Genomic DNA, 13,979 nt, shown 5'->3' on the forward strand with positions numbered 1-13,979 from the left:
ACCATTTAGTACATGCATGGAAATTAAGGCACTGGAAAAGCATATTAGAAACCAATTTTAGTTAAGGATATTGTGAAATAAAATAACAGGCAAACAATTTTAATATATACTCTTTGGGGCGGCCAGGTAGCGCAGTGAGTAAGAGTGCCAGCTCGGCTTCAGGAGACCTGGGATTGGTTCTGGCCTCAGATACATGGCACCCACACAATATAACTGGCCGTGTAACCTTGAGCAAGTTACTTAACACCAATTGCTTAAAAAAAAATATATATATATATATATATACTCTTTAACAAGGTAGAGAGGGAAGATGAAAGAAAGAAAAGGAGAAGAAGCATTTATATAGCACCTATCAGTAAGCACTTGTTACAAATATTATCTTATTTCAGTTCTTGCACCAAACCTGAGAGGTAGATGTTTTTTTTTTTATTATCCTGATTTTTTAGTCATCAAAGGGAAGTTATGTGATTTACCCAAGGTCGCACAACTAGTAAATGACTGATGTCAGATTTGAACTCAAGTCTTCCTGACTCCAGACACAGTTCCCTTCCATTGTACCCCCAGGTGCCTAATTTGAAAGACTGGAAAAAATATAATATTTTTCAACACAGAAACTGAACCCAGATGTAGGCCAAAATTCTAACCACTAGGGTACCAGGGAGAACATACATATGAAATAAAAATTTGGTGAGGTGGAGGAAATGGATGTGCAGAAGAATAAGCTGAAGTCAGTTAAAGGCATCACTTGAGCAGAAAAGTTGCCAGATATCTGGTTCCTGACAATTCATCAGCTACAAACAAGGGCTAATTCAAACTGATGTTATAAAGGCAATTGAGTCAAGGACAACTAGCAGGATGATAAGAGAATGAAATTGCAGAAAAGAGGAACAATCACAGAAATTTCTTATGGCTGCCCCTATAGGAACCATGTTAATAGACTCTCCTTAACCATGGCAAAGTTTGACTTAGTTGGAAGAATAGCTGTGAGTACTGTATTGGGGGGGTGAGGGTTGGAAGTGGGGTAAATGTGATAAGTATAAGTATTAATAACAGGATCAGGAAGGAGATGTTTGGAGATTTGACAGTTATAGATATTGTCAATTTTGTAGCTTCCCACAAGTCTGCTAATCTATATTGAAAATATAAATCTAAAAGACTAGAAATTTCTCTACTGACCCCTACCACACTGAAGCTAAAATTATACCCATAGAACACACACATTTCAGCTCCCCACACTTTATCCATTATCTATCTTACATTAGCAAACATCATCTTCATCATTGTATAATTTTCTAGTTAGAACCTTGGAAATAATTTAGCACAGACTCCTCATTTTTCAGGTGAGAGCGTCATCAACATTTTTTTTAATCTAGAGAGTGTGACAACAATAGCTCAGATTTATCTGAAGCTTCTTGTTTTGTAAAGAGCTTTACAAATATATTATTTTATCCTCACAGCAACCCTGGGATATAGGTTTTGTTATTATCCCCATTTGACAGAGGAGAAAGTCAAGGCAAACAGAGGCTAAATAATTTGCCCAAGGTCACACAGCTGGTAAGTATCTGGGGCCAGAATTAAATTCAAGACTTCCTTCAAGCCAGGTACAGTATTGTATCCACTGTGCCACCTCTATTCATTGTATTCTACATATATTAAATATTACATCCATATATGGAACAAGTAGGTATGGGATAGGCAACAGGGCATAATGGATAGTATTGAACTTGGAGGCAGGGACGTGCATTAAAATCCCACCTCAGAAACTGGCTATCTACATGGTCCTGGGCAAGTTCTAGCCTCTAACGCCTCAGTTTCTTCATATTAAAACGAGGGAGTTAAACTTGATGACCTATTTGCTTCCTTCCAACTCAAAATCTATGAACCTATGATCTTCCACTGGCAAGGCATTGGCATCTCCAAGAGCTGCAATGGTTGTTGGCAAGAGGAAACAGGTGCATTAGATAGTTCGACCAATTCTGGGAGAGAGCACCTCGGTAATGGCAAGACTGGAATGGGGTGAAGGAAAGAGCTAGTATCAGAGAGAGGCCACCTAAATTATCAAAGCTGGAATCCAACGGGACAATGCCAGCTCAGTGGTAAAATATGAAGTGTCTAATTACCAGCCTTGCAAAAAGAAATAACAACAACAACATCCTGCTTTGAATTTTTAGTCTCTCAGACAACTGTATTTGCTCCCATCAGTTAATTACTTAATCCCATTTAAATCTGTTCATCCATGCTGTGATTCTCTTATGTTTATCATTGCTTTCTTTATGGGAATAAAATGACTTGTCCTATACTTATTCATATGATGTACTGCATGCAGTTTTAGCTTCTCTTCCCCCTCCACTGGGAAAATTCTTAGAAATTTGAACCCATAACAGTGTCTGAAATTTTTAACCTCTATGTCTTGTGATGTAGAGGTGGGAGTGGGGGTAAGCCAGTGAATTTAAGAAATGTAAGGCCTATTTTCTTTACTGAGAAGTCAGATTTTCCCAGCAATAACCTCACAGATTAGGGAGGGGGAAGGACCCTAAGTCCCTTGTGAATCACAACAGTAGTTCCTTCTAGCCTTTAGCCTAAACATTTAGCAAATGTTTAAAAAAATAGTTGAAATATTTAAAGGACAGTCATGTGAAAGAGGAGTTATTCTTTATGATACTAGATGGTACAAATAGGAAAATTGGTAGAAGTACCAAAAAGGATGTAACTGAAAACATTCTAAGAGTTAAAAGCAATCCAAAAGTGTAATGGGTATCCTAAGGAGGGACTAGGTTCCTTTTCATCTTCAAGAAAAATTGGCAAGATCAGTGATTGGGGATAGTATAGGGGTGATCTTGCTGATGCATACATTGGAATTAATGTCCTTTGAGGTCCCTTCCAACTCTGAGATTTTGTCTATCAAATTAGCTCATTTAGTTTAGCCACTAAAATTTCTAATAGTTTACAGAAATCTTGCTCCATAGGCTTCCAGATATTTTACATATTTCAAAAAAAAATGTCCTGATGACAAGATCAGCAAGGGATGAACTCATGAAAAGACTAGGAAATCATAGATTGTTTGGATTTTTTTTTAATATCCGAGAAGAAGGAAAAATAAAATATTAATTTGGAACATCTAGTGCCATTGAAAATGAAATTATTTATATTATGTGCATCATTTGCAATAAGATTTATCCAGTCGAAAATTTTCCCTTTCCAAAAATAAAGCTCCTCAAATCTCCCTTCAGTTTCCACCATATTCTCCTTCCACAAGAGGTAACCATGCCTAAACTGCTTCATTAGGCCATACTGGAAAGGGGAGCGATGTGGTATTGAACTCACCAGGATGGACAGATTTTCTGAAAAATCAAGCAGCTATTGACTTCTGAGGATATACTAGTATATCAGTAGGATGGAGAGTCACTGCTTCTTTCCATGTCTCTTCACTTGTTGGTTTGCAGATGCGTTAACCCACAAACTACTAGTGCTTATTACGTAGGAAAAATGTAATCATCAAAGGGGCGCAATGTACAAATTCTCTAAGAAGCCCTCACCATTACCAATGGAGTGACAAGGTCATGCAAACATGTCCACAGCTGTAAACTAACTGAAGAACAAGAGAAAAGGTGACTATTCCTAAAGAGTAATCCTGCCACATATGGATGGCAGCCACGGGAGGAGTACAGATGCCAATGAGGAAGAGCATAGGTGGGTACCTGCCCTGTCAATCTCCCCGTTCCATGGGTGGATTGGTGGCTCTGGTGGACAGGGGGTTGAACACTTTCATCCAAAGGCCCAAAACCACTCAGAGATCAAACTTATGTAGAATTTTAGACAAAGAGTTGACCTTAAACTAATTAGGATACTGCCCTGTTACTCATGAGGCAAGGTAGTGGGGTAGTCTAGACCAGTGGTATCAAATTTTTTTCTTTTTTCTTTTTTTGAGAGGCAACTGGGGTTAAGTGACTTGCCCAAAGTCACATGGCTAGTGAGTCTCTGAGGTCTAATTTGAACTCAGAGCCAGTGCTCTATTCACTGCACCACTTAGCCACCCCAGTGGCATCAAAATTAAATTAAAAAGGGAGCTACTAAACTGTACATAGGGATCCATGACAATGGTCAATTGGCTTAGAAAAGCACATGTTCATATTATCTATGTTTGTGTTTAATTTTTTTATTAACTATTTCCCAGTCAAATTTTAATTTGGTTCCAGTAAGCTATATGTTTGACAACTGTCATCTAGATCACTGAAATATTCTTTGAGATGACTATTAAAGAATACAGGACAGGGACCTGGAAAACAACTACAACTGTACCACAGCAAAGTAACACTTGAGGAGAGGGACAACACTTGGTTTTTGGATCAGTTGAGCCATGAAAACTGGGAGAGGGGGAAGAAGGGGCTGGGCTGGAGTTGTAATAATCAAATGCGTTTTCCCCAGCTCATACTTGTATTAAGCACCAATCATATGACTTTCATCTGAGACACACACGCACACACAGATGCTTTTGCCACAACATATGTAGGCTGGACTTTTTCTTACTATGTTTTGTCTATGAGCCAAGTAGATCAATATAGCATGGATTGTAGGATGTGTGAAAGATATTTTAGAGATCACCCAATCTATATTTTCCAGAGGAGAAAACTGAAACTCAGAGAGGAATTAATGACTTGAGATATCTGCCATTATAGTTCCCAGGTTATTACTGAACCACCTCTAGTAAAATTTTTTTATTCTAGGAGGCTTTTTTCAACTAACCTCTTCAGATTAATGCAATCACAAGATGAACTACATAGAATTCCAGATTAGTCCACAACTTGAACTTGTTATGAATATATATATATATATATATATATATATATATATATATATATATGTATATATGTTCTCCACTATAAGCAATGTAAGGTAGGCACAATTATACCCATTTTACAAATGAGGAAACCCCAGCTTCCAGAAATTAAATGATTTACCCAGGGTTCACCTAACTGGCAAGGGTCCAAAGCAGGATTTAAAATCAAACTTTCCTTACTCTGTTTGCTCTCTAACATGTATACTAAGATGTTTCTCAAGTAAAAGAGAAATTGCTTGAGAAATTAAAATTATTCAAAATTGGGTCAGGTTCTTTTTCCACTAAGAATTGCTTCTATAAGAATATTGCACTATTATATGACAGTCATTTTATTTTCTCTTGGTAATAGTACATAGCACATGAGAACTTTTCATATGAAAGCTTTGACTAAAAGCAATATTTGAGGGACTAGGATTGATTGGGATATTTAAAATACTACCAAAGAATATAAGATATCCCAGCCCACTCTGCATACCTAATGAAAGGCACCTGATTTGCTGTGGTTTTGGATAAAAACGATTCATAAAAGTCCTGCACCAATATTGAATTGTCAAATGGAGATGACTGAACTCTTAAAGCCCACATCAAGAAATCACAGCAGTTTACGCCAAGCTAGGGAGGTACTGAGTACAATCAGTACCATATAATATATGATCCTTAATGGAACAGCATAGGGAAATATTGAGAAGCTCATCATGTTTATCACAAGGTGGTGTATTATGTGGCCAGTGAAACAAAAGAAAATGCAAAGTCACAGAATACAAAATACTGTGCACATTTCTGTGTCCCTCTAGAGCTTCTACAGTCATGGTGACATACTGACAGAAAAGGGTGCAGATGGTGTTAGGAATCATCCAGTGTTTTTGACCTTCTATAGAAATTAATTGAACTGTTCATACTTTAAATTAGAAATCACTATTCAGTAATCAACAAGTTGTGATTCTACTGAAAGAACTGAGACCCATCAATATTGGTGTTCTTACCATGGATGAAATTAGAAGAAATAAAGAAGACACCATTCAATGGAAGGAATATTCTCATGTTTTCCTAAAAGAGGGAAGAAAAAGAAGAAAGTTATCTACATTGCAGGACCAAGAGCAATGAAACATATAGTTTTATTTCATGTGATACATGGACAACTTATCTTGCAGTGTTATTACTATATGCAAAAAGAATTTTATTAAGATAACCTCAGGTTATATGACACCTTTTGCAGGATAAGAAAAAAATTATGAAAATCCAAAAAAGAAAATTCTCCAAACCAAGTCAATGTGTATTTTGATACTTGATAATGTCAGTTCGAGGGTGGCTAACATTGGGGAAAATAAACAGAGATGTGTATGTATACATACACACACATATATGTGTATATGTAACTATATATGTGTGTGCATAATTCATATATGTGCATCCATATGTGGTTTTATACATATACCAATATACCATGTGTATAATATATTAAAATAAAATTCAATATTAACAAATAAAAGAGACCAGAGGCAAATAGACAAGTCAGAAACCCCATTTTCACAATGTTAATAAATTCTTCAAGAAGAAAGTAGGAATATGCTGGACACAGTAAGCACCAATCTCTGGCTTCATTAAAAAAATGATGGTTTATATTGTAACAGACAGGAAATAAAGAGATAATAGGTTATTTATGACAGAATTGTCTCTGACCATTGATGAGTTCAAACAATGGTCAAAATCAATACCAAATTAGAAGAAAGAAATGGGAAAACACCACACAATCTCATCTATTTAAATAGGCTGTAGACTGTGAAGAATGAGAAATGGAAAAAAAAAAAGCTTTAAAAATCTTTCTTATCACCATTTCTTACCCAAAAATGCGTTCAGCAGTCATTAAAAATAATTTTTAAAAACTGAGAAACTGCCTCAGTCCCCAACAGTTGTCTATTTTTTCCCTCTTTATCAGGTAGAGAAGCATGCTGACCAAGAGCGGCATCAGTTCAGAGTACAAGCTCATTTACGAAATATTTCAGGGTAGTATGGCTAAAGTTAAGAAGTATTATCAAACAAAATGAAAAGGCAGTGGAGGGGAACCTAAAGAAAGCCAGACACGAAGCCTGGCTAATCCAGCTCATCACAAGAGCATACATAGATGAAAATGGAAAGAGTGCAACAGATAAATGGAAAATGTAGCAGATTTGTAACATTTCTGAAATGATCTAATCAATAAGCAATCTAAGCAATAGTATAACTACTACTTCTGAGCCTTAACATGCCTAGTTCCTGCCATACTATTTTCCAGTTTTCCCATCAGTTTTTGTCAAATAGTGAGTTCTTATCCCAGAAGACAGTCTTTAGGTTTATCAAACAGTAGATTACTATAATCATTTATTACTGTATCTTATATACATAATATATTCCACTGATCTACCACCCTATTTCTTAGTCAGTACCAAATAGTTTTGATGATTACAGTTTTATAATATAATTTTATATATGGTACTGGTAGGCTACCTTACTTTGCATTTTTTTTTCATTAATCCCTTTTATATTCTTGACCTTTTCTTCTTCCAGATGAATTTTTTATGATGTTTTCTAGTTCTATACAATATTTTTGGTATTTTCATTGATATGGCACTGAAAAAGTAAGTTGATTTACGTAGAATTGTCGTTTATGGCATGAGCAACTGATATTTTTAAAACTGTTTAGTTCTGATTTTATTTGTGTGAAAAGTGTTTTGTAATTATGTTCATATGGTTCCTGGATGTATCTTGGCAAGTAGACTCCCAAATCTTTTATATTGTCTACAATTATTTTAAATGAAATTTCTCTTTCTATCACTTCTTGCTGAGGTTTCTTGGTAATACATAGAAATGCTAATGACTTATGTGTGATTATTTTGTATCCTGCAACTTTGCTAAAGTTGTTAATAATTCCAAGAAGTTTTTTAGTTGATTCTCTAGGATTTTCTAAGTATACCAATATATCATCTGCAAAGAGTAATAGTTTTATTTATTAATTGCCTAGTCTAATTCCTTCAATTTCTTTTTCTTTCTTATTGCTAAAGCTAACATCTCTAGTACAATACTGAATAATGGAAGTAATAATGAGCATCTTTGTTTCACCCCTTATTTTATTGGAAAGGCTTCTAGCTTATCCTCATTAGAGATAATGATTGCTGATGATTTTAGATAGATGCTACTTATTTTAAGGAAATCTTTATTGCTATACACTTTAGTGTTTTTAGTAGGAATGGATGCTATATTTTGTTAAAAGCTTTTTCTGCATCTATTGAGGTAATCATATGATTTCTGTTAGTTTTGTTATTAATATGGTCAATTATGCTGGGTAGGTTCAGCTGGATAAAGAGCAAATGTCCCTATTTTTTCTTTTCCCAAATGAAAAGAAGGGTCAATGTGTTTTCCTTAAGTTATTGGCAAAATTCTGGCATTTACTTTTATAGAGATGGTTAATAAACATTGAAAAAAGAAAGTGATGATATCAAGAAATATTAAAAGGGCTATCACATGGAAGACTTTTTTCTTTAAGGCCACAGAGGACAGATCTAGAAATAATGTGTATACATTTCAATGAAGCAAATTTAGACCCAATGAAGGGAGAAAGAAAACTTCCTAACAATGAGAACCATACAAAAGTAGAAGAGTCTTTTTAGGGAAGCAGAAATTTCCTTGTTGCTAGAGTTCTTTCAGTAAGAAGTGAACGAGAATTTGTTGGGTATACACAATGGCAGTGGAAATTTCTATCAGTTGAAAAAGTAAACAGTGGACAGCATTGTTTCTAATGGTTTTATCCTGGGACTTCTACACTACAGCATAGTTGCCTCCTACCCTTACTTCCCCTGACCAAAAAAAAAATGTTCCTTCTTGTTCAAGGTCTGTGTCTTAGCTCTAGTTTTATGGTCATGGATAGTCCAAAGTTGTCTTCTGCGTGCCTACAGTCTGCTTCTCCAATCTACATCAGTTATATGGAAGTAATGCTCTAGCCAGGGTGCTTCTCTTCTATATATAACTCTCAAAAAGTTAATCAGCTCAAAATACATACTTCAGGCCTACTAGCATTAAAAAAAGACATCTTAAAATCAGGATGACTTTGGTTCAAGCCTTGGTTCTAACAAATATTATATGATGGTAAGCAAGTAAAATGCCTTCTCAATATTTTCAGTCAACTATATAAGACCGTAAATGAAGGAGTTCATAAATGTATGACAGGGATTCTTAAGTTTTTTTGTGTCATGGATCCATTTCACCTTTTGGTGAGATTTATGGACTCCTCAGAATAATATTTTTAAATGAAAAAAAAAGAAATACATAGGATTATAAAAGAAACCAAATATATTGCAATATAGTTTATCAAATACTAAAAATACAACTTCATGGATTTAAAGTCCAAGGACTCTGATCTAGTACTAGAAGGAATCTTAGAAGCCACATCTAGTGTAATTACCTTATTTACAAAGAATGACACTGAAGTCCAGGGAGATTAAGTGAATTCTCTGAGGTTAAATAGACAATATCAACATATAGTCACCTCTTCCTCTTCCCTACCATCTATCTAAATCCATAAGTGGACAGTGTTATTGCTGTAGTTAAGCTTTGTCTCTAATGATACTCTTAGTTCCTTAAGGGTAGGCATCATGTATTGTAATTTTTTTTGCCTGTAGTACCTAGAAGTGTTGAGTATACAGAAGGAATATCAAAGGCTTTATTGATAAATATTTGATGAATGACTTTGAGAAGATCCTTTACTATATGGAATTATTTCATATGTATTCACATTACATTGGGTTCAGTTTACCTTGGATTCAATTAACAAAAAGTGTTATACTCACAACTTTTCAAGGATATATGGTTGTATGTATGTGTGTATATATGTGGGTGTATACACATATGTGTATACATACACACATAGACATACACAGACATATATGTGTATGTATACACACGTATATAGATACATATCTATACATATATAGCATAAGGTAAGATCGGAAACCCTCATACAACTGGAATAGATTGCTGATTGTTGCTGTCTGGTCATATCTGACTCTTCATGACCCCATGTAGCATCTTGTCCTTGGGGATTGTTTGGCAAAGACTCTGGAGTGGTTGGTCATCTTCTTCTTCAACTCATTTTAGAGATGAGGAAACTGAGGCAAAAAGGGTAAATAAATTGCCCAAGGTCACACAGTAGGTAAATGTCTGAGGCCAGATTTGAACTCAGGTCTTCCTGTCTACAGGCCAAGTATTCTATCCCCTGAGCAATCTATCTGTCTGTGTGCTGATTGGCAGATGACAGACTAAGCTGTGAAGAAGAGAAACCTAACCTACATCCAACTACTACTACAAAAATCTCATTTTTAAAGACTTAGAAGTTCCTTAAGATGACCAATCAGAGGAAAATCATAGGTTTATATGAGGAATTTAAATGTAACTACAGTTTCTTCTGACACCCACTATATCCCTAGACAGAGGCATAAATCCAAGAAAAAGAGAGTTAAAATAAATCTGAGAGAAAGCAAGGTAGAATGACCCCCCTTAAGCCCCCCAATAATTTAAGTGTGGTCTGCTAAACCAACTCAACCAGACTTTATCATATACACACAAAGGTTAGTTTATTCCTGAAAATAACTTTCAATTACACTGATGAACAGCATTCTATTTAAATATCAGCTTGAGCATTTAATGCTCCTAGTTCTCTGCTGAACATGGTGCCCTCTAGCTTTCTATATAAATTGCTAAGAAATATCTAAAAAAAAAAATCTTCTAACAGTTTTCTTGCCACGAATATAAACTGCCAGATAGTCATCTGGTCTTAAACTCTCTATTCTCTATAATCAGACACATTCTCTAAGTCCCATTCTGTTATTTGGAAAGAAAGGGTAAAACATACAGTAAAGGAAAGCAAAACAAGACTTAGTCATAGAAAACTATGACACAGAATTCCATTATTCGGGGTCCAATAGTTAAAGTGGAAAGCTGTTTGGAGGAAGGTGGTTTTGTTGTTGTTATTGCTGTTGTTGTTTTCAGTATGACAAATAGCTTTGCCATTATTGTATCTATTATTATAGAACATTTTATTTGTGTGACATTTTAAATAAGATAGTTTATTTGAGGATAGACCGAATTGTGCATTGAGAGGATTAAAACCTCATTTTTGGCTTCAGTCTCATTATGATACTATAGTTAACTATAGTTAAGCACTCTACACTCAGAGTACCATGCTACTACATATTTGTAGGTAGATTACAAGAGCAAAACTTATACCTACCCTGGAAGAAAACCAAAGGACGAGACATTAAGTCAGAGGGTAGAGCTATGAACAATAGTTTTGGCTTACTATAAGGTCTTGGCCAAGTAACTTAACCTTCATTCAGTTCCCTCATTTATAATGGAAGGGTAATGGTATTGACTTCTCTCACTAGGACTATCACACAAATTAACTTGGTAATTATTGCAAAATGCTGTAAAATTCTAAGGGTTCCCTATAGATTTCTCATAAATTCAGCACTCTCATTTACTTTACGAGGTAAGAGTAGAGGGTGGTCCATTTAACGGGAAACTGTTTAACAATCTATTTAAAACTATACAGTGGCTGCAGAGAGGAACACTTTCAACATTTTACAAGGCTCTAGGAAAATGTTTGTGAATGTCCCACCTATTTGCTTTTCTCCTCAAGTTAGGAACAGAGAAAAGTAATACAATTATGAGGCTTTTAAGAAAACAATCCTTCATGAGTCTTTTGACCTGTGACTATTTCACTATTCTCTATGTAGCAAAGAATGTAAAATACAATCACTTTTGCATTCATTATGATATGATTTGTGTATGCTTGTGGGTTGGTTTTTTTTTTTTTTTGGTCTATATTTGTCCTTTGTAAGTTTTTGATTAGCTCATTTCTGAAAAAGGTCATTCACAAGAGCAAACTGTGATCATTAGCATAAGAAATTCTGGATCAGTCTTGTTTATTAGGAAAAGTTACTTGAACCTGGTAGTCAAATCATTTGATCCCACAGTAGGATTTGATGATCTGATCATGTCAACTGTTATTAAAGTTTTGCAGAAAATACAACTGTTCTTTAATTGTTTTAGGCTTTGCTATAAGAGTATTGTAATATATCTTCTCACCACCAGTATGAAAGGGGCCTGGGGCAGCTGCGCCTTTTTGCTAAAAAGGAAAGTAATACCTGGCCACAATATTTATCTATATTTCTTACCACCTTACTTGTACTGGTCAAATCACCATTATGTTCAGCTTCGATGTGGTATTCAAATTTATTCATTGCACTGGAAATTGAATATATCATATACAGCTTGAAATAAGTGATATGTAGGGGCAGCTAGGTGGCACAGTGAATAGAGCACTGGCTCTGGAGTCAGGAGGACCTGAGTTCAAATCTGGCCTCACACACTGTAATGGAAATGTAAATTTAAAGATCTTCCCTTCCCCTAGACCCTTTGATAGGCTTTAGAGACTCTGATAAGCTTCCTTGATTTGAAAATGTACTCTGCCTCCTAATAGGCTGAATGTGGCCACATGGAGCCTGTGGCAGGAGGCTTGGTTTTCAGGAATGGCCACACCTTGATGCTGTGTGATTGGGCAGTGGGTCAAGAGGGTGGTTACATTCCCTGACCCAGGAGAAGGCTATATAATCCTTGATGTGAGGCTTTGTTTTGGGGCTCACTTTGAGAAGTGTTCTGTGATTTGATCAGATGAGACTCTGGAAAGCCGTTATTGAGAGCCCCCTGGCTTTGAAAAACCCAGATGTTGATTTGGTATGGATGTAATGGTTGGACAGTTTGGAAACCTGTCTACTTGATCAGTTTCTCTGTCTTGATAATTCTATCTGTATACTCTGAAGTTCAGGGTGCTGACCTTTTTCCCCTGAACGAGGTAAATGATACATATTTGACTGATTAAAGTAAGCTTGTTAACCCATTTTGAGTTGCTTTCCTTGAACAAAGCAGATCCAAGAACCTATGTTGGCAGCCACCCTGGGGATGCTGGGGTGCTTGCTGCTACACACACTTAACACAAAAACTAGCCATGTGACCTTGGGCAAGTCACTTAACCCCAAATTGCCCTCCAAAAAGCAAAAAAAAAAAAGTAATATGTAAATTAGAACTCATAAAATTTGGGAGGGGGGATGAAGTCCATCATACAGGCTTGGTCTACATTTTCAGGTTGTTGAAAGTGTCTACTCAAAACTGTTTATTTAACAATATAGTAATCAAAATACTTTGGGAGGAAGGGAAAATGGAATGAATTTTAAGGAAAAAATGAGGCACAAGAATTCAGTTAGATGGCTGTTACCTAGGATACACTCATTGGATAAAGTGACCTTTGCTGGCCCAAAGATTCTTCATATTCTCACAGATGTTTGATGAGCAAACAGATATTTGGAGGATGGCCCATTTGCTGTTCCCTGAGCACAATTTTGCCTCTCCTCTATCTTTGCCTTTATATAAGGTTTTCCTCCATGCCTAGAATGTTCTTCAACCCCACTTCTGTCTCTTGAAAACTTTAACTCCTTTAGAGGTTCAGTTCTAGAGCTACCTCTTTTTTTAAAAAGTCTTTTCCCTATTCCTCCAGTTGTCAGTTTTCCAAAAAAAAAAAAAAACATTTAAAAAAATTTCTAAGTCTGTTGTTCCCTGCCCCCTAGTAGGATATAAGCTTCTTAAGTATAAGCTTTATTTCATTTGTATCTTGCATCTCCAATACCTTGTACAGTGCCTGGCACACAGTAGGTACTCAATTGAATTAAGATCCTATGAAATTACATCCACAACTCTCTGCATATGCAACTAAAAGTCTATGCCCTTCTCCCAGATACTAACGCATCAGGAACAGACTGATTTCAAGATGATACATATATGCTGAAAGTGATGCGTTGATTATGCTTATGACTCTAGCAAGAATATTATATTATCTTTCAAAAATAACAACTCTACTTTTTTTTTATTCTGCAATGTTATTAAAATATCTCCCATTACCATCTTCCTACAGGGCAGAAATAAATAGTCAAGGAAAATAAGTTCTCTTAGGAATTCTCTTTTCTCATTTCCATGGAAAAATCGCAATCTTAATATGAAATGTATTTGTTTTCTATTCAAGCTGGAATGTTTCTTGCCCCAATTCACTGGCATCCCTTAG

General features: G+C 35.6%; 1 protein-coding gene across 1 annotated transcript in view; it reads left to right on the forward strand.

The window, feature by feature from the left end:
- Window positions 1-6,845, forward strand: part of LOC138148888 (large ribosomal subunit protein uL23-like) — a 53,759-nt gene extending 46,914 nt beyond the window's left edge. The window contains exon 2 of the mRNA XM_069071780.1: window positions 6,774-6,845. Within this exon, the coding sequence (XP_068927881.1) occupies window positions 6,774-6,845 (72 nt within the window). The remainder of the gene's footprint in view (window positions 1-6,773) is intronic.
- Window positions 6,846-13,979: the final 7,134 nt, after the last annotated feature.

Source organism: Petaurus breviceps, unplaced genomic scaffold (assembly GCF_028583685.1).
Source record: "Petaurus breviceps papuanus isolate PSGF00001 unplaced genomic scaffold, PetGlider_PUasm1.0 90842, whole genome shotgun sequence".
NCBI classification, from domain to species: Eukaryota; Metazoa; Chordata; class Mammalia; order Diprotodontia; family Petauridae; genus Petaurus; species Petaurus breviceps.